The 18,846-nt window shown below is 57.9% G+C and overlaps 1 protein-coding gene and 1 long non-coding RNA gene across 8 annotated transcripts; both read left to right on the plus strand.

Annotated features, from left to right (window-relative positions):
* Positions 1-336: 336 nt before the first annotated feature.
* Positions 337-3,006, plus strand: LOC308617682. The gene is made up of 2 exons (XR_014015904.1): positions 337-615; positions 1,045-3,006. It is a non-coding gene; the product is annotated as an uncharacterized lncRNA (long non-coding RNA).
* Positions 3,007-3,226: 220 nt separating this feature from the next.
* On the plus strand, positions 3,227-18,206 carry LOC308617678 (uncharacterized protein C21orf58). 7 transcript variants are annotated; one of them, XM_081234930.1, is made up of 9 exons: positions 3,227-3,246; positions 3,583-6,376; positions 7,749-7,822; positions 8,635-8,799; positions 11,686-11,797; positions 16,533-16,654; positions 17,021-17,256; positions 17,649-17,712; positions 17,810-18,206. In XM_081234930.1, exons 2-8 carry the CDS (start codon positions 6,151-6,153, stop codon positions 17,692-17,694), a joined length of 981 nt encoding a protein of 326 aa, XP_081091056.1. In that variant the 5' UTR covers positions 3,227-3,246; positions 3,583-6,150; the 3' UTR covers positions 17,695-17,712; positions 17,810-18,206. The 7 variants fall into 7 exon arrangements, with proteins under 7 accessions (XP_081091056.1, XP_081091061.1, XP_081091060.1 ...); XM_081234935.1 differs by having other exon boundaries at positions 3,232-5,545; positions 6,224-6,376; XM_081234934.1 differs by having other exon boundaries at positions 3,232-5,545; positions 6,316-6,376.
* Positions 18,207-18,846: the final 640 nt, after the last annotated feature.

Genomic DNA, 18,846 nt, shown 5'->3' on the forward strand with positions numbered 1-18,846 from the left:
CAGTCTCTGGCCTGTGGTCACCCAACAAGAGGCATCTGTTTCTTCTCCCAAGGTGAAATCTTCTCATCACCATTAATGCTCCTTCAAGCAACATTTAGGCACATTTACAAACCATGGTGAGCTCAGGGAAAACGGTGAGTATTAAACTCTGGCTCGCTTCCATCTCCTTCCTATGTGCCAGGCACATGCAAAGGGGAAAAAACACACTACAGCCTCACCGTTCAAACCCCAGTCAGAAGACTGACCTGCACAGGAAGCCTAAGGAGGCCGCCCTGTCCTCTGCCTGTCACCACCTCGCACCACTCACCATGTGCTCTGAGTGTTCCCTTTAATGCAGTGGCCCTGCGGTTTCCTCAAGGGAAGGAACTAGGACGGAACTGAACACCCCTGCTGGCTGATCCATGTGAAATTCCCAATGTCTGACCACGTCTGACCTCAAACAGCAACCTCATAGGGCTCTGCCTAATAGCCGCGGGCACTGCACAGCGGCTCCCCCCGACAGCCGGAATGGGGTGGGCCAGGGCGGCACAGCACAAGCGCCCAGGCTTTCTCCACTGTCTCCAGGGCCCGCGTCTGGTCGGCAAACGGCTCAATCGCCGCAACTCGCCCAGAACAGTGAGTACCGGACGGTGCCTACGTGGATAACAAAGGCCCACTCCGGGACCGCACAGAGCTCCCGGGGGCATCCGCAGCGCAGGGACGTGACACCTCCCAGGAGGCTCCGTCCGGGCGTCTGGAGCTCCCAGTCCTGGCGCGGGGGGCTGCCCCGGCAGAGGCCCTCCGCCCTCACCTGCCCAGGACCGTCTACCTGGGCCCCAAGCAGCGAGGAGGCGGCACAGGCGTTTCAGGAGCCCCGACACCAGGGCGTGGGTCGGTGGGAGGCATTCCACAGGGTGAACAAGTCCCGTGCTCGGGAACACCACTCCGAACTTCTATAGCAAAAAGAACTGCAGAATTCCGTGTAAAACGATCTCTGCACGTCGTTTTAATCGGATGGAAGCTGAGCTGAGCACTAGGGGGAGCGCCCGTGTCGCCCAACTGCAGGGAGTCCCGGCCTCCAAGCCCTCCAGGAATCCGGGCGAGGACAGGAAGACGCGCAGGTGACACTAGGTGTGCACAAGAGCGCAGGCGTGGTGACAGCGCCCATTCTCTAGCAGTTCCCCGGGGGTGGTCGGGGCGAGGGGTGGCGCGGGATCCGGGGGTGGCGCGGGATCCCGGGGTGGGGGCGGGGAGGCCCGCCTCCCACGGCCCCGCCCCTGCCCGGCGCAAGCGCAACCCCGCCAGTCCCGGCGTACCCCGCGCCCGACGTCTCCGCGAAGCGCCGCGCGCCCCCGGCCGCTGATTGGCTGTGGTTACGGCGGGGGCGGGCCCAGGCAGAGGGCGGCGGATTCAAGATGGCGGCGGCCAAGGGGCGGCTTCCAGCCCAGTCGGCGGAAAGGGCAAGAGTGCGGCGGTAGCGGTCCCCTCCTGGCCGCGTCCGCTTCTGGCAGGGGGCGGTGGCAGGCACTGGAGCCCGCCCTGTGGGGCCCACACCGGGACAGCGAGGGGAGGAGGCGCTGCCGTTTACCTTCGCTCTCCCGGCCTCCACTTTTCTGCGCCGCTGCTGTTGCTCATCTTCTTCCATCTTACTCCGGGGCTCTTCGCAGGTCGCCGAGAGGTGGCGGGGCCGATGCGGTGCCGCCTTCGCTCTATTTACACTCCCTCCGCATCGCCTGGGCTCACCCTCCCCCCACGACAACTGTCACGCAGACGTGGGCCCGCCCCGCGTTCGGCCCCGCCCCGGGGCGTGCACCCCCGGCCCGCGGCCAATCAGGGGCCGCGGTCCTGCCCTCGCGCACGCGTATTCAGGGCGGTGCCCTCAAGGAGGCGCGGCCCGGCGGAGCTCCGCCCCTGCACCCGTTCCTCCGATTGGCGCACAGACGCTCCCGCCTCTTCGGGCAGGACCATTGAGCGGGGCACGGCAGCCTCGGCGCCCTCTGTGGTTGGTCGGTTTGAAGGGCCTGCGCACGTGGGCCGTCGGGCCCAACTGGGACTGGCGCGGAGGCCGGTTCGCATTCCCGCGAGGTTGAGGCCGCCGTGGGAGGAGTCTGCACCGGTGTCCTGTAGAGTCAAGCTTCGCGAGCCCCTGGGGACAGCCCAGGAGGCCGGGCCCCACTGCATGCGTGCGCCAGCTCAGGGCTGCCCGTGAAATCGCTCCGGGTTGTGGCCGTGCCCGGGGGTGGCAGAACCCAAACTCTCGTCTCCAGGGGTCCTTTTGGCGACCGGGATGCTGGCCCTGTTCGTGTCACGATCGCAGACAGCCAGCAAAATCACTTGATTCCGTTCCTAGGAGTCCCTCCCTTGGATCCCGCTGGCGCCTGGACCCACAGAACCGGAGTGCCGGGGGTGGCCAGAGTTAGTGGGAATCGGGGCTGGCACCCCCAACCCACGGAGCCCAGAGCTACAGGGACAAGAAGCCACCGGCGGTGCTGCCACTCCTGGACCCATGGGGACACAGTGCCATATCGAGGGCTCTGGTTTAATGCGTCTGTCATGGGTCCACTCTGGCACCTCTGCCATAAAGCAGTGCCCTGCGTCGAAGAGTGTTAGGAGGGACTCCATGCAGTGGGAAACTCTGAGAGAGGGTCAGGCTGAGGCCCTGCGGGCAGGAAAGGCAAACCCACACCCAGAATACAAGTGTATTCCTGTTAGGACAACCCCTGGAACCCCAGCGTGGAAGGGGCTCCATAGGGCCAACTTGCCAAGGGGCCTGTAAGGATGCAATTTTAAATGATACAGTAATTGTACACAGTTGTAGATCACCAGAGGGAGAGAGCTGTTTCAGTGAAAGGCAAAAAGTCTCTTCTCACATGGAAAAGTTATAAGGCCTTGAAACGTTTGGGTAAATCAATCCAAATATATTGTAAATGGTTATTAAATAGGAATGTGCTGTACTTCCTGTTCAAATTTCTGTGAAGCTAAAACTGCTCAAAAAGATAGTCTGTTAAAAAAATTTTTTAAAAGAAAGGGAATGTGATGTGGGTTATGAATTCATGGCCCGTGTGGGAATTGGAGTCTCGTGAAATCATTGTTTGTTCCTTAGCTTCAGACTCCACTTCAGCCTGTTTGTCCAGATGAGGAAGCAAGGCGAGGTTTTTATTCCTGGCCCACGGTTATCAAGCTCACTGGAAGCTGATGAGCTCTGACTGACACTGACCCAAAGCGTGTTGTTGGCACCTCTTGTTACTGTAGCGTAACTGTGCCTGGGTGAGTGTTCCCTCGCGGAGGGTGGGGTGGGGGGATGCTCTCACCAACTGGTGATGGCTACCTAAATGGCGGGGGGGGGGGTCACAAACTCAGGAAGAAACACAGGCAACCCCTAAGCAGCTGTGCCTCGGTTTCCCTGTGTGAGAAATGAAGACACCCACAAACTTGCCCCTGCGTCAGATCTGGCTGGGGTAGAGCTGGGTAGGATGACAGTGCTGCAAGCGGCAACCAGAGAAAAGGTGGCATGTCAGGCAGCACTGGTGCGGGTTAACTGTGCAGGGGTGTCCAGCAAACACACTGTGGGTTTCTGTGTTTCCTTCACTCCTGTGCCTTCAGTGCAGTAGCGTCTGTGTGCAGGCCGCGTGCTCCCTGTCTGCTCTCGGAGACTGAGTGGCAGTAACTATGCTCCTCCACGAACGTGCTGTAGTGACTTTACTGACACAAGCTCACCTTTCAACCTCAGTGTGAACGTGTGAGTCTAAGCAATCGCAACTTACACAAATCTTCAGGGAGCCCTGGAAATTCAACCACCTCCTGTGTCAGACCATAGCCCTTTGTATGGTGAGTGATGCTTCCAGTCTTGGCTGACAGACATGAGGCGGTGGCCTCAGTAGACCAGGGGTAGGCAGGCAACACTAGCAGACCACAGGATCGGATTTCCCAAGAGCAGTCAGAGACTCAGATCTATGCCTGAATCTCTCAACCTTTACATGTTGCAGTACATGTAAAACTTTGTGGGGGGCCCATGTGTTTGCCCACACTGCTTTGGCCAGTGGTTTTCAAACTGTGTTCTGAGGAACCCCAGAGTCATTTCCATGGCTATTCTAGATATTCTGTAAATGTTGGATCTGACTCTTAATTTATTTTTAACAATTAAACAGCTGTCCAAATATGTAGATACTCACCTTCAAGGAGGGAAACATAACCCCCCACTCCTTATGTATGGGCTGTGCATAGCTACTTCCTCCTGAAGAAGACAGTGTGGAAAGGGAGAGAAAAATAGTAGCTGTGCAGTGGTGAAACCTGATAGACACACCTCCACGAGGTAACTAAGGTCAACATCCACAGTGTAGGTCATGTTGACGGCACACACCCTGGATGGGATGTGATGAGAAGGGTCTTTTGCCTCTGTGGTCTTCCTCCCAAAAACCCATAACCCCAGTCCAGTTGTGAGAAATCAAACAAATCCCAATAGTAGAGGGACACCCTACAAAATGCCAGATACAGTAGGTATTGATACAATATAAAACAAAACACAATAGTACTCCTCAAAACTGCCCCTCCTGGGAAGCACTGAAGTGAAGCATCATTTAGAAAAGTCTTCCCTTGATGGGCACACCCCCTCCCCTCCCCTCACGCCCCCTCCCCATGCCAGCCCTGTGGACATGCCCTCTCCCGGGCGGGTGGGTCACCCACCGACGGTCCCCCTCCCAGGTGCCCCTGCCCCTCTCTGGGCATCGATCCCGTCTGGGCAGTCCCCCTGCTGGAATCACATCCACCCTGAGGGGTGGTGCCTCGGGGTGGCCCCATGTCCTCTGGGGTGAACCCACCTTGAGCTCCCACCCAGAAGCCCCCAGGCACCTCATTGGCCAGCTCCCTGGTGCCACGCAGAGTTTCCTGAAGTCTGCAGGGAGGTGGTGTTCGCACCCTGTCTTCCAGTGTTCTGGCCTTTACTCCCGTCTGGCTGGGAGGATCCCTAGGAAAGGCCAGGGGCTTGCTGTCCTCCTGGAGGCCATAGCGGGCTGAGGGCAGGGGTGGCAGCCCCTGTGGTGCGTGGGGGGTGGATGCCATGCCCCTCCCCCACCCCATCCTCTGGGCTCTGTCCTCCCGGCCAGGGCTGCGCTCCACCCTCGGGCCCCAGCTGCTGCCCACTTTTTCCTTCCCCAGGAGCCCCGCCTGGCCACACCTGGGGATCAGCAGTGTTTACTGGTAACCCCTGCATGGGGACAGGCGGGGCCTGGGAAGGACTCTCAGTGGAAACCTGGCAACCGGGCCTCGCCATGTCTGCGGCTCCTAGCAACCACCATGGCGATGCCAGACGCTGTGCGTCCAGGGCGTGTGCCCCCCGCCCCCGCACGCTCTTCTCTGGCCGTAGAGGCCAGAAGGCAAACCGAGCCTAGCGTGGGATTCCTTCAGTGACCCCAGGGTTGGGCTGCTTCTCTCTGGCTGAGCGGTTCTTCTAGAGGGAACTGAGACGGGGAGGGGGTGGGCCCGTGGCGTCCCCTCCTGTGGCCCCGGGATGCTGGACTCCTCGGTGGCAGATCAGTTGACCCGGCTGACCCTGAAACTCCTGGAGAAGGTAAGACAGCTGGGCACTCGTGTTTTTAACAGCTTATTACAGAAGCACAGCTTTGAAAGGTAAGATTATACCTGTAACGACCCCAGTTCCAAAGCAAAACCCTTTTCAGCGGTTTTAGCCTCGTAGTGACGAACTGTGGTTCCTTGGTTTTTCTTCTTTGTGTTTGTACAGAACCAAGTAGGTTCTCCTGGCAGTTTCTGCAGCCAGGAGGCAGGCCCGCACCCACAGGCTGGAGCACTGCCAGGGCGCCCTGATACTCCCCCTCGGGGCCTCCCGGCTTCCGAGTTTCAGGGTGCGGCGTCTCGGCCAGGCCTGGGGCGGGCAGCCAGTGGACGCCCTCAGGCCGGCCTCCTTCTCCTCCTCCGAGGATCTGCGGGGTCCTCACGGCTCCCCCCACCTCACCTGCCTGCTCTGTTCTTCTGCCCACGACGGCTGCCCAGAGCAGCAGCAGGGCTCACCCCAGAACAGGCCCCGACAGTAGCTGCTCAGCCCAGGGCTCAGTGGGGCAGTCAGGGTAGTCAGGACACAGAGCCGGCCTGGTCAAGCTCTTCATACAGCCTCCTGCAGGGACCTGTGGGTTTCAAGGTGGAGTGTGTGTGCATCGTATGGAGAGTGTGGCCTCAGGGTCCCACCTGGCTACCTGCCCCGCAGCCCACCTCACACGTTTCCTGCTCCCAGCCCGTCTGTCTGGGCGCTGGTGCCCGGCCTGGCCCCCCACACCGAGCCTGCGCCTGGAGCACGGTCCTCGTCCTGGTCTCTTCTCCTCACAGAAACTGAAGCAAGAGCGCGAGGATATGGAAGCGGATTGTGAGGACCCCCACCTCACGCCCGGTAAGAGCCCCTGGCTGCTTGAAGCTGCGCAGGCCGCAACCTCCGGTTATGGCGAGACTGTCCTCTAAACTTCTTTACTTTCAGAGCGGAAAGGCCTTTGTTGTGTCTGTAACACACACACACACACACACACACACACACACACACACACACACACACACACACACACACACACACACACACACACACACACACACACACACACACACACACACACACACACACACACACACACACACACACACACACACACACACACCCGGTATCACATCCAGCCTGCATACCCTGGAGGGCACGTTCATCATTCCTGTTTCACAGTTGAGTGCTAGAGACACAGAGAGGTTAGATAACCAGCCCAGGCTGCCCAGCTTGGATCGCAAGTGGCCACACCTGCATCAGACCATGTTGCCCTGAGCTTGCTCTGCAGTGTGGGTGTGGAGGGCCTACCCGATCCGTGTCAGCCTGCACATCCTCGGGCACCCAGACCAGATGCCCCGTCGTCCCCAGCCTGGCTGGCGGTCAGATGCTCAGGCCACAGGACCCAGGGCAAGGACTGCTTTCCCTGGTGATGGGCTCCGGGCTCAGGGACATCTAGGCGAGGTGCTGGGGAGACACTGCTTGTTCTTTACTATGTGGCGTAGCCCCTTGTGCTGCGGGGGTTCCAGGCAGCTCCCAAGTGCAGCAGACAGAGCCCAGGGCCCAAATCCAGATAGAAAAAAAATCCCAAACCAGGTCACATGACCAAGGACAAGCGCAGAACGTGGAAGAGTACACATGGGCCAGGGAAGTGGGGACTCCTGGAGGGGGAGTGGGGACCCCAGAGGACAGGCAGCGCGGGCATCGCCAGCTCTAGGGGGAGGCGGCAGGCCTGGGGGGAGGGGGCAGGCCCGTGCACCCCGAGGAGAGGAGCTCAGGGACCACCAGAGGCGTGGCGTCCAGGACACTGCAGGAACCGTTCCCTGAGGCTCCGTGGAACACGCCAGCCCACAGGCAGCTTGGGGCTGCGGGGTGGCTCCAGGTGCCGGGAGGCTGGGCTCTCAGCCCCATCCCGTGAGGGCCTCCTTCCTCTCACTGCGTCCCGTGGAGCCCGCGGGACCTTCCGGCAAAGGTGCAGGAGCAACACGGTGCTCGGGCCCCGGGGGAAATCCTCACTCTGCAACTTGCGGCTCCTGTCCCGGAGCAAGACAGAGCCCCCCGAGAGACTGAGCTCCCCGGGTGCCCCCCACCATTGCCCACGTAATCCCCACAGGGCAGCCCCCCGAGCTCCGTCCCCAGGCACCTCCCTCCTTCTCTGGGACAGGCGTGCAGGTCCCGGGGGTGGGAGCTGCCGGGGTCTGCAGTGCTGAGCCCTGAAGCACGCGCTTCCCTCCAGGAAATGAGGATGGGCCAGAGGCCGCCCTGCGGAGCGCTCTGAGGATGAGGAAGGACCTTCTGCAGAGACTCTGGGTAGGCCATGTGGCCACAGGGAGCCTTGGCCCGAGCTCTCTGCAGCTGAAACTGTAGCCTGAGCTCAGAGCAAACACGGGCCAGTGGAGGTGGGGGCCCTTCTGGAACCCGTGCTGGTTCTGTTGTTTGGGACTTGGGGGCGGACAGCTGATGGGCCGTGAGCAGCTGAGGGGCGTCACTCCCCGATCACGGACTCCATGGAGAGAGGAGAACTCGCCTGTTTCCCAGAGGCTGGGCTCTCGCAGGGGGCTGTGAGCTGAAAAAACTGCTGTGGTTGCACACGATCAGAGGTGGAAATGCCGTGTGAAGGGTCCCGTTTCCCCGGAAGTGGGATTCCAAGATGACCAGGGCTTCATCCAAACCAGAGGCACCAGCAGCAGGGAATGACCATGGGAAGGGGTGCATTCGGGTCCAAACGATAGTTGTGATAAACTCACTGCTTTGTAGTGAAGTCGACCTGGAAGCATGCTGGAGAGACGGAATATCCTCTATAGGCTGGAAAAAGTCGTTCGGGGTCAATTTCTCCTGTGTGTACCATGAAAGGGCCTTCAGGTTTTGCCTCCAGGGCCTGGCTCCAACTCCGACCCAGCTGCGCCCTGGGCCTACCATCTGATCATGCACCCGGGTGGGGTGGGAGGGAGCCTGGTGCACAGGGGTGGCAGGTGGTCCTGGGGCCGCTCCCCCATGGGGGGGCCACACGCCTGTGCGCTGGCGCTGTCATGCCAGGCGGGGTGAGGGCCTGGGACACGCCAGCCCGCTCCAGGTGTCACAGCTCCCTGCCTCCGAGCACGGGCTCTGCTTTGGCGTTGCAGGAACAGCACCTCCTGGAAGAGGTCTCCCGGGCCCGTGCCTGGAGGGGGCAGGACGGAGGAGCCCGTGGGTCAGTGCTGCCCCCAGAGGTGCCCCCCGTGGGTGTCCACGCCGCTGTCTCCCCGGCACCAGCCACCCTGGACCCACCGCAGATCACCCAACACCCGGTAAGTCTTCCTCGCGGTGAATCTGGGGGGCAGAACCAATGCAGGGAGGGTGCCACGCCCCCAGAGACCTCTCACCTAAGCAGGGATGGCGGTGTCTCCACACCTCCGTGTCTCGCCTCTCTCAGCACCTTAGGGAAGTGCGCAGAAGGGGCCGTGGGCTAAGCGGCGGCCGTGGCTGCGGTCCATGTCTGGCTCTGTCGGGGCTAATGTGTGTCATCAGGCCTCACAGGTGCCCTGAGAACTGGCTGGGGGTAGGGGGTGCTTATCTCCTCATTACAGGTGAGAGGCTGGGGTCCCAGGTCCGCCCCACGTCCTAACCTTTGCGCTAGGAGCAGAAGTATTAGGGGCTTTCAGTATCAGGAGGGCCTGAATTTGGGGAAGAAGTGTGTCCGCTCCTTTCCGAAACTTCATGATGACTGGGGAAGCTTAGCCCCCAGTCTCCAGGGCAGAAGTGTAAAAGGTGGAAGACTGGTCCACTTCTGAGAGCCTCACGCCTACATTCAGCATCCTGGGTTACAAGCGAGGGAAAGCAGCTCTGACTTTCTTAAGCGAAAGGGATCGTATCGGGGGCAGCTGGTGCCTGGCGGGCAGCGGCCTCGGGGGTTGAGTGCGTGAGGAGAAGACAAGGCAGGAGGTGGGCGGGGCCAGGTTGAGAAGGTTCTGGATCCGGTGGCCAGGGAGGTCGGTGGTGCCCACAGGCTGGGTCCGTGACCTGGAGGGCGTTTATCCTCTGGGAGGGGACCTGGCAGCCCACGTGGAGGTAACAGAGAGGGAAGGGGCGTGCCAGCAGAGCCCCCAGAGCCCCCTTGGCCCCAGGAATGGGGGGGTGAGGGCGTAGGTTCTGGAGGCTCCCCCAGTCCCAACGTGCTCATACTTACTGCAGTGCCTCAGGTCCGGTCGTGCTTGGGTGTTTCAGTCTCAGCCCCAATGACGCCACGCGAGCACGCAGGGGCCTTGGTGGTCAGGATGACTGTCCCAGAGGCTCCGGGGCGGGAGGCCCCCTCTGCTGCAACAGCACCACCGCTGGGACTGCTGGTCTGTGCGGGGGGTGGCCTGCGGGGGGCGGCCGACCGTGGCTACAGGCCAGAGCTGGCTGCCCCCCGTGTCAGGACGACCTGTGAACCGAGAGGGCTGGCACACTTTTTTTTTTTTTTGCGGTGCACGGGCCTCTCACTGTTGTGGCCTCTCCCGTGGCGGAGCACAGGCTCCGGACGCGCAGGCTCAGCGGCCGCGGCTCACGGGCCCAGCCGCTCCGCGGCACGTGGGATCTTCCCGGACCGGGGCACGAACCCGTGTCCCCTGCATCGGCAGGCGGACTCTCAACCACTGCGCCACCAGGGAAGGCCGGGGTGGTACACTTTTAAATGTTTGGGGAGGAATCAGGGGAAGAGTGATAGTTTGTAACACATGAAAATGATATGAAACACACATCTCAGGGTTCGTAAGTGCTTACATGTCTGGGGCTGCTTTGCAGCTACAAAGGAAGAGGTGAGCAGTTACAACTAAAGCCCTGTGGCCACAAAGCGGAGCGATACACTGTCCAACCCTTTACAGGAAGTTTGCCAACCCTGGTCTACGCCAGCCTTTCCGTGAACTGAGAGAGAAGGGACAGGGAGGGCCTCGTGCATCCGGAAGAGGATTAAAATACGAATCACCCCCTGGCGTGCGCCCAAAACGTTTGTGCATTATTTTAACTCAGGAGGGAAGCCAGAGGGTATTTCCATGCCAAGATCCTTGGATGCCTCTATTAAAGCAGAATTAATGGAAGCAGGGATGAGCTTAGCCCACTAAAGCCGGGAAACGTGGGAAACATGAAAAATGCCACGTCTTACTCTGCTTGGGCTCCATTACAAAATACCACAGTCTGGGCGCTTAAACATCAGACGTTTACCTTCTCACAGTCTGGAGGCTGGACGTCCCAGATGAAGGTGCCAGCCAACGCAGTTCCCATGAGCGTGCTCTCCTGGCTGGTGGATGGCCGCCTTCTCACTGTATCCTCACGGGGCAGACAGCATCTGGTGTCTCTTTCTCTTCTTACAAGGACACCAGCCCTATCAGACTAGAGCCCCACGCTTACGACCTCATTCCCTTTATCACCTCCTCACGGGCCTCATCTCCAAATGTAGTCACTTTGGAGGTTAGGGCTTCAACGAATTTGAGGGGGGACAAACATTCAGTCCATAACATTCCATGTCCTAAGTGATACCCAGACTCAAATATTTATCTATTCAGCCATCTGTTTAACCTCTAGGGTTTCTCATTTAAAGTCCCCCGTGGATGGCTGGTGGATGGATGGGTGTATTTTTTTATTTTTTATTTTATTTTATTTTATTTTTTGGCTGTGTTGGGGCTTCGTTTCTGTGCGTGGGCTTTCTCTAGTTGCAGCGACTGGGGGCCACACTTCATTGTGGTACGCGGGCCTCTCACTGTCGCGGCCTCTGTTGTTGCACAGCACAGGCTCCAGACGCGCAGGCTCGGTAGTTGTGGCTCACGGGCCTAGTTGCTCCACAGCATGGGGGATCTTCCCAGACCAGGGCTCGAACCCGTGTCCCCTGCATTGGCAGGCAGATTCTCAACCACTGCGCCACCAGGGAAGCCCCTGGATGGGTGTATTGATGGATGGATGGATGGTGGATGGATGGTGGGTGGTGGGTGGATGGATAGTGGAGGGATGGATGGATGGATGGATGGTGGATGGATGCATGGTGGGTGGATGGATGTATGTATGGATGGATGGATGGTGGGTGGATGTTGGATGGATGGATGGATGGATGGGTGGGTGGGGGATGGATTGATGGGTGGATGGTGGGTGGATGGGTGGTGGGTGGTTCTGTAGGTCACTATTCCCGGGGCACATTCAGGTAATGGGTCGTCTGGCTCTTCTAGGCACCCCCACCTCCCACCGCCATCATCCAGCAGCTGCCTCAGCAGCCACTCGTCGCACAGATCCCCCCTCCCCAGGCCTTCCCCACTCAGCAGTCAGGAAGCATCAAGGAAGGTAAGTGTTCATAACGAATGTTGTCATGGGTTTACGCAATTCTCTACTGAAAAAATAGTTTTGTAAGCAGGGTAGTCTTTTAGGGCCAGCTTTTGACTGCTCAACTGAAGCTATGTGTTTAGCAACATGAAAATAATTTCACTTTGCAAAATCCTTACTGATGGATATCCCTGAGGGAAGAAGCCTGGACTCAGATTTGAAAGAACTGTGTTCCAGCCCAACTCATCCAGTGATGAGCTTCAAAAAACCCTTGGTTAAACTGCTTTTTCTCTTTAAGTAATTTTAAATACTTGAATTTTAGAACAGCTCTATTGAGGTTACATAGAATAAACTGCACACTGTTAAAGTGTACAATTTGATAGTTTTGACACCTGTACACACCTGTGAACCCATCACTAAGTCAAGGCAGTGAACACGGCATCACCTCAGGCACCTTTTCCCGCCGTCCTACCTGCTTTGTCACTCTGCATCAGTTTGTGTCTCCGAGATTTTTGTATGAGTGGAATCACACAGTTTGCACTCTTTTCTGTGTGGCTTCTTTCACTCTGGCACTGTTTTCAGACTCATCGCTCCTGTTGGGCGTAGCAAACCATGGCTCCTTGAAATTGCCCAGTGACCTTACATTGTGTGGATGGACTGGTTTGTTATCCTTTCACCTGTCGATGAACACTTGGGTCGTTTCTAGTTTTGGTTATCACCACAAAAGCTCCATGGACACTCACATCTGAGTCTGGATGTACATTTTTATTTATCCTGGGTAACTATCTAGGACTGGGACGGCTGAATCATGGCAGGTGTGTGCTTAAAACTGCCATGTGTGAGAGGTCCAGTTCCTCAACACCCTCGCCTGCATGTGGTGCGGTCAGCCGTGTTAGTAGGGGCGGTAGTCGGTCACTGGGGTTGTGGTTTGCGTTTCCCTGACGATGGGAGGTGTTGAGAGTCCGAGGCAGACTTGTGTGTAGAATCACCTGATGAATGTTCTCAACTCTGTCCCCGGGAGTGTAGCACCACCGTGTACACGCTACATGTCAGGCCTGGTCCATGGCGGCCTGCAGCTCCCCAGGGGGACTGTTCTCACCGTGACACACACGAAGGTGGCCTGGAGGTGCAGAGCGGACAGCCCGCTGGTCTCTCCTCACCACGCTCCTCGGTTTTTCCAGATGAACTTTAGTGACTGTCAGGCTCTAGAGGTGAACCCAGCATACCCTGTGCATACGTGTGTGTGTGTGTGTGTGCGTGCGCGTGCAAGTGTCTGTGTGCCTTTAAAAAGTGCATTTAAAATCACTGGTAAAAAAGAAACAGTCAGTAAGTAGCTAGTTATTCAGAAAAGTAAAGTCACGTTCCTTACCCCACTCCTTATACCAAAACAAATTCCAACTGGATCAAGTATTTGAATGTAAAAATAGGGACTCTCAAAAGTACTACAGGGCTTCCCTGGTGGCGCAGTGGTTGAGAGTCCGCCTGCCGATGCAGGGGACACGGGTTCGTGCCCCGGTCTGGGAAGATCCCACATGCCGCAGAGCGGCTAGGCCCGTGAGCCATGGCTGCTGAGCCTGCGCATCCGGAGCCTGTGCTCTGCAAGGGGAGAGGCCACAACAGTGAGAGGCCCGCCTACGGCAAAAAAAAAAAAAAAAAGTACTACAACAGCCCCTTTGGAGGACTGCTGGGCTGCTTCCTATGAAGAGAGACACGCAGCTTCTGGAGCTCCACCCCACCCCACCCCCCGCGACGGCTCTCCACATCAGCTCTACCTTTTCGGAAAACTTCACAGAAAAGACACTGGTATAACGTCATGCAGCAAATACATTTGAATTAGCTCACCCTTTATTGTATCTCAGACCGTCCTCCTGGAATCCCTTCCTATCATCTGGGAACAAGTCTTTTACAAGGTCCTGCAGGACAGGCTTTTGAAGCTGCCTTAGTGTTCACTTTCTTTTTATTTCCCCTTGTTCTTAAACACTAGTTTTACTGGATATTCAAGTGTAGGTTGATAGTTATTTTCTCCCAATACTTTCTAAGGACCCCTGTGATGACATTGGGACCACCCAGATAATCCAAGATAATCTCCCTATCTGAAGATCCTTTTTAAAAAAAATTAATTTAAAAAATTGTGGTAAAAAACACGTAACATAAAGTTGACCATCGTAACCATGTTTAAGTCGTGCTAACTATATTCAACATTGTTGTGCAACAGATCTTTAGAATCTTCTGTCGTGTAAAACTGAAACTCTGTCCCCAGTGAACAGGTTCCCATCCCCCTCCCCCAGCCCCTTGCGCCCACCAGTCTGTGTTCCACCTTCTTGATTTTGATTGGGCTACATGCCTCATAAGAGTGGAATCACACAGTATTTGTCTTTCTGTGTCTGGCTTATGTCACCGAGCATAGTGTCCTCCAGGTCCATCCATGTTGTAGCCCGTGTCAGAGCATCCTGCCTCTTTAAGGCTGAGTAATATCCCACTGTGTGGCTGGACCCCATTTTACTTATCCCTTCATCCGTGGGTGGAGACTCCGGTCACTTCCATCCCAAGATTCTTAACTTCGTCACCATCTGCAAGTCCCTTTCGCTGTGTAACGGAACACGTTCGCAGGTTCTGGGATCAGGATGCGGACATCGCTGGGGCCATTCTTCAGCCACCATGCTATTCAGTCCCTCAAACTGTGGGCCCATCTGGGGGGTTGGGCGTTCCGTTTCTGTGCCGCAGTGCTGCTCTGCGTGCCTTCTGGTGAATGGACGGGCTCGTGTCTGTGGGGCACACACCCGGGGATGGGATGGCTGCTTAGGAAATACTGCCAGACAGTTTTCCAAAGTGCCTGAACCCATGTACACCCCACGGGAGGGGAGGAGAATTTCGGTTGCCCACAGCAACTTACCAACACTTGATGTTTTCAGAATTTTTCATTTTCACCAATCTGGTGGGCAGGTCATGGTAGCTTATTCTGGTTTTAATTTGCACTTCACCTTTTCATATATTTTTGGCCATTTGAATATGCTTTTTTGTGAAGTTCCCATTCAAGTATTTTGCCCATTTTTCTTTCAGGTTTTCTGCCTGTCTTCTTGATTTCTAGGAATTCTTTATGTATTCTAAAAATGGGTCATTTTGACATATGTATTGCAAACAGCAAGTTCTTTTTGTGGCCCTTCCACTCTCTTCATGGTGTCTTTGGATAAACAGAAGTTCTTAATTTTAGTGAAGTTCAGTTTTTCAGGCTTTACTCTTTATGGGTGGTACCTTTTGTGTCCTGTTTAAGAAGTCTTTACCCGTCAAGGTCAGGAAGACGTTCTTCTGTATTTCCTTCTACGGCTCCGTTTGCCTTTCACATTTAGATGTACGATCCACCTGCAATGGATTTTTGTGTGTGCTGTGAATTAGGGATCAATGGTATTATTTTTGCCATGGATACCCTGCCCTTTATTTGACCCCCTGCCCTTTATTGAAGACTGTTTGCCCACTGCACTGACGTGTGCCCTGGTGGTGAGGCTGTAGACGTGGGTCCGTTTCTCTACCCGCCCCCATCTGTCGACTAATCTTTTCATGCTCGATTTTACTCGGGGTGGACCCTGCGGGGCTGATGGGGAGGGTTCCCTCGCAGAGGGCTCACTGTGGGCGGGGCTGCCCCAGGCCCAGACCCACGTGGGTCTCCTCAAGGGCCTCTGCCCCCTGTGGGGCTTCCAGACTCAGCTTCTGCACTAGCAGTCTGGCTTTGGCCCCCTCCCCAGAGCCCCCCGGCCCTGTGCCGACATCTGTGCCAGTCAGGGCTCTGCAGAGAAACAGAACCAGCAGGGTGTGTAATACAGCGAGAAAGACATGTTTTAAGGAATTGGCCCACGTGACTGTGGAGGCTTGGCGAGTCCACACCTGCAGGGAGGTCCGGGAGAGCGGCCTGAGGGGGAGGCTGTCTGCTGCAGCCCCAGCCCCAAAGCGCCTGTGGGAGCCCCAGCCCAAGCCTGTAGGCCCCATCTGCTTGGCTGCGAGTGTGAGTGGTCCTTAGAGGCTCGCTTTCCTTTGGTGAGGCCAACAGAGCCTAGAGGGCCACCTAATTTCCAGGGCCTAGTTGCTGTGGAAAGAAGCAACATTTATGTCCCACACTGACCAGATTCGGCGTTTCCTAGTGTCCCAAGTTGGTGAATATATATTAGCTTCCTGGGGTGGCTGCGACAAAGCGCCACAAGCCGGTGGCCTAAAATGACAGCACTGTGTCTGCTCCCAGTCTGGAGGCTGAGGTCCAACCTCAAGGTGCGGCAGGTCCTGGGGAGGGTCCTTCCTGCCCCTCCAGCTCCTGGGGCTCCGGGCGCCCCTCCAGCCTCCGCCCGCCGCCTCTGCATCTTGCCTCCTCTTCTGTCTCAGAGCTCCGTCTGCCTGTCACTCAGGAAGACACTGGCCTTGGGCTTAGGGCTCCCCTGGGTGATTTCATCTCAAGATCCTTATCATACCTGCAAAGACCCTTTTTCCAAATCAGACCACATTCAGAGGTCCTGGGGATTAGGATGTGGATACCGTCGGGGCCACCACGCAGCCCAGCGGACGGACGTCAGGAATCCAGTAGCAAGAAGGCTCCACCATCCGTAGGGCTCAAAAGGACACGTCTGAGAACACACCCTGGGACCTGCAGACCCATTGGACTCCACGCTTGCGCGTAGAGCTCTGCGTCTGCTTCCCCTGAGTTCCGTTGCAGGAGTGGCCCGGTCGGCGACGGCCGTCCGTGCGTGACCGAGCCCTCCGTGCCCTCCCTCAGACATGGTGGCGATGATGCTGATGCAGAGCGCGCAGATGCACCAGATCCTCACACAGAACCTGATGCTTAGAGCCCTGCCCCCATCAGCACTGGCGCCCGCGCCCCTGCGCCTCCCCGCACAGGTAGGCTCCACACCCAAACCAAGACCAGAGGACCTGGTGGCTCCTCCTCCAGAAGTCCATGCATCTCTGTAGCTCTGGAAAACGCATTTCTGGCTCCGGCTCTGTGCTCCAGCTTGAAGCTCCCCAGAGCCCCCAGCCCCACCCGGATGAGGAACGGGTTGCCCAGTTCAGGGCCCCAACAGCGGCCCCCGGAGCTGGCTGAGCTCTGCTGGAGCCTGTGCCCACCCTCACGCCCCCCGGGACCCCTGCCCACTGCTGCCCTGACCCTGACCCCATCCTGAGTCAGGAACCACGTGGAGGGGAGGGGAGGGGAGCCCAGGAGCAGCCGGGGGCCCGCTGAAACGTCCCGGTGTGTGTCATGCCGAGGACCCGCAGTGGGCTCGCCCCGCCGCCCTGCGAGCCAAGAGGCAGAAGCCGCCCTCTGTGTACCACCATTACCACTACGCGCCCCCAGCCCCGCTGCAGGCCAGCCCCATGCCTGGCTCCCCGGCGGGTTACTCCACGTGGCCCCCGGTGGTCTCCGCCACTGCCCTCCCTCCTGCTGCCAGCTTCCTGCCCACCGTGTGGCACGTGGCCGGTCCCTCAGTGGCCGCCCTTAGCACGTAAGTCCGGGCTGGGCTCCAGGCCAGCCTCCTGCACCTGCCGGGCGGGAGGACCCCAGGGCCTGGGTCGCCCCTCCTCACCCTCTGTCAGGCCTGTCGCTACAGCAGGAGCCTGGGGAGGCCTTGCCAGCTCCCGAGGGAGGGGGTGGGGGTGCGAGGTAACCCTGGCAGCCTCAGTCCTAGTTGCCACAGCTGGGTGTGGACCCCATGCCCTCCTCCCAGGGGAGCTGCCCGAGGCGTGGGTCATTTGTCCAGCCCAGCAGGGGAGGGCCCAGTATAAGCCCGGCTGTGAGGGCCCCCACCGAGCCCTGGCGGCGAGACCCACCTGAGCATGGTGTCTGTGAGCCAGACCAGGGCAGCAGCTGCATCCAAAGACACCCTCCTTCCTCTAGGGCGGCGTCCGACGGTGTCCTCCCCACACAGGCTCCAGGCCTGTGACGCCCACGGCGGGCTCGGGTAAGCGGCAGGGACTCGTGCTCCCCCAGGGGGTGGGCAGCCGCGGCCCTGGATGCGGGGCGGTGAGGGTCACGAGGAGACACGGGGATTTCATCAGGAGACACGGCTCACGAGCCAGGAGAGGAGAGGTCGACTGATGTAGCCACACCAAGCTTGAACCTTCCCGGGGGAAAATGCCGTGAGCAGAGTGACACTCGTGGTGCCCGGTGGCCCAGGGCAGAGGCTCCGGCTCCTCACAGGAAAGGAGCAGCTGCAGGACACGTGCCTGGTGTGTCTGTGTGAGGGCAGGGCTGCCGGCTGCTTCACTCATGTCGCTCCTCCTCCTGAAGCCAAGCACCGAGGCCGGGCTGAGGCGGGGCTGTCTTCCATCTGCCTGTGTCTGGATTCTCCCCACGGGACCAGTTACCTTTACTCCACTCTCTGCTCCTCTTTTATTTTTTTCTGGTGGAATTATGCTTCCGGGCTGCTTTAATATAATTTTCTCGCAAATGCCATTTTCAAGTATTATGCATGTTTTCATTGGCCCCTTTTGGGATATATCGTCTCTTTCCCCAAGTTCCACACGAGCAGAAGCCCTGCTCCGGCCTTGCATCTTTGGCCCCTCGCAGTTGCCAGAAGGCTCATCAGAGGAAGCGAGATGACCTTGGAATTGCCCTTTGGCTGCACATAGGCTCCCCCTGGGCTGACCTCGCCCCGTGCAGCTGCCCAGCGAGGAGAGGGCCGGGGCCTGGGTGCCTGAGTGCAGCTCGTCTCGACAGACGGCCGGTGTCTTGTTAAATGTGCAGCATTCAGTTTGACGTTTTCTAACATGGCTTTTCCCTTCGGTTTTATTTCTCAACGTAATTACTGATTCAATAGAGGGAAGAGATTTCACAGAAGTCCATCATGTTTGGATGGTAAATTGGAAAAGCCCAGCTCTGTTCACCTCCCACGTCCGGAAAGCCCCGCTCTTCCCTCCGGTGTCTCTTCTCACCTGTGAGTCTCCTTTACTTTCACACAGGACATTTCACTTCCGTCACCAAATGTGTGGGGTTTCTGTGACCCCCGCATGGGTGTCCTACAGTTCAGTCCAGTTCTGACACCACCCACCTGGAGATGGTGTCGGATCCCACAGGTTAAGGGCTCAGTCACAAA

This window comes from Mesoplodon bidens (assembly GCF_964165515.1).
Source record: "Mesoplodon bidens genome assembly, chromosome: 5".
NCBI classification, from domain to species: Eukaryota; Metazoa; Chordata; class Mammalia; order Artiodactyla; family Ziphiidae; genus Mesoplodon; species Mesoplodon bidens.

Bases quoted from the DNA above. Each gene is read 5' to 3' on its own strand.
- LOC308617678 (XM_081234930.1), top strand. From the start codon at position 6,151: ATGGAGAGTGTGGCCTCAGGGTCCCACCTGGCTACCTGCCCCGCAGCC. The intron at 7,823-8,634 runs GTAGGCCATGTG...TTGGCGTTGCAG, and splicing joins ACCTTCTGCAGAGACTCTGG to GAACAGCACCTCCTGGAAGA. The intron at 8,800-11,685 runs GTAAGTCTTCCT...TGGCTCTTCTAG, and splicing joins CGCAGATCACCCAACACCCG to GCACCCCCACCTCCCACCGC.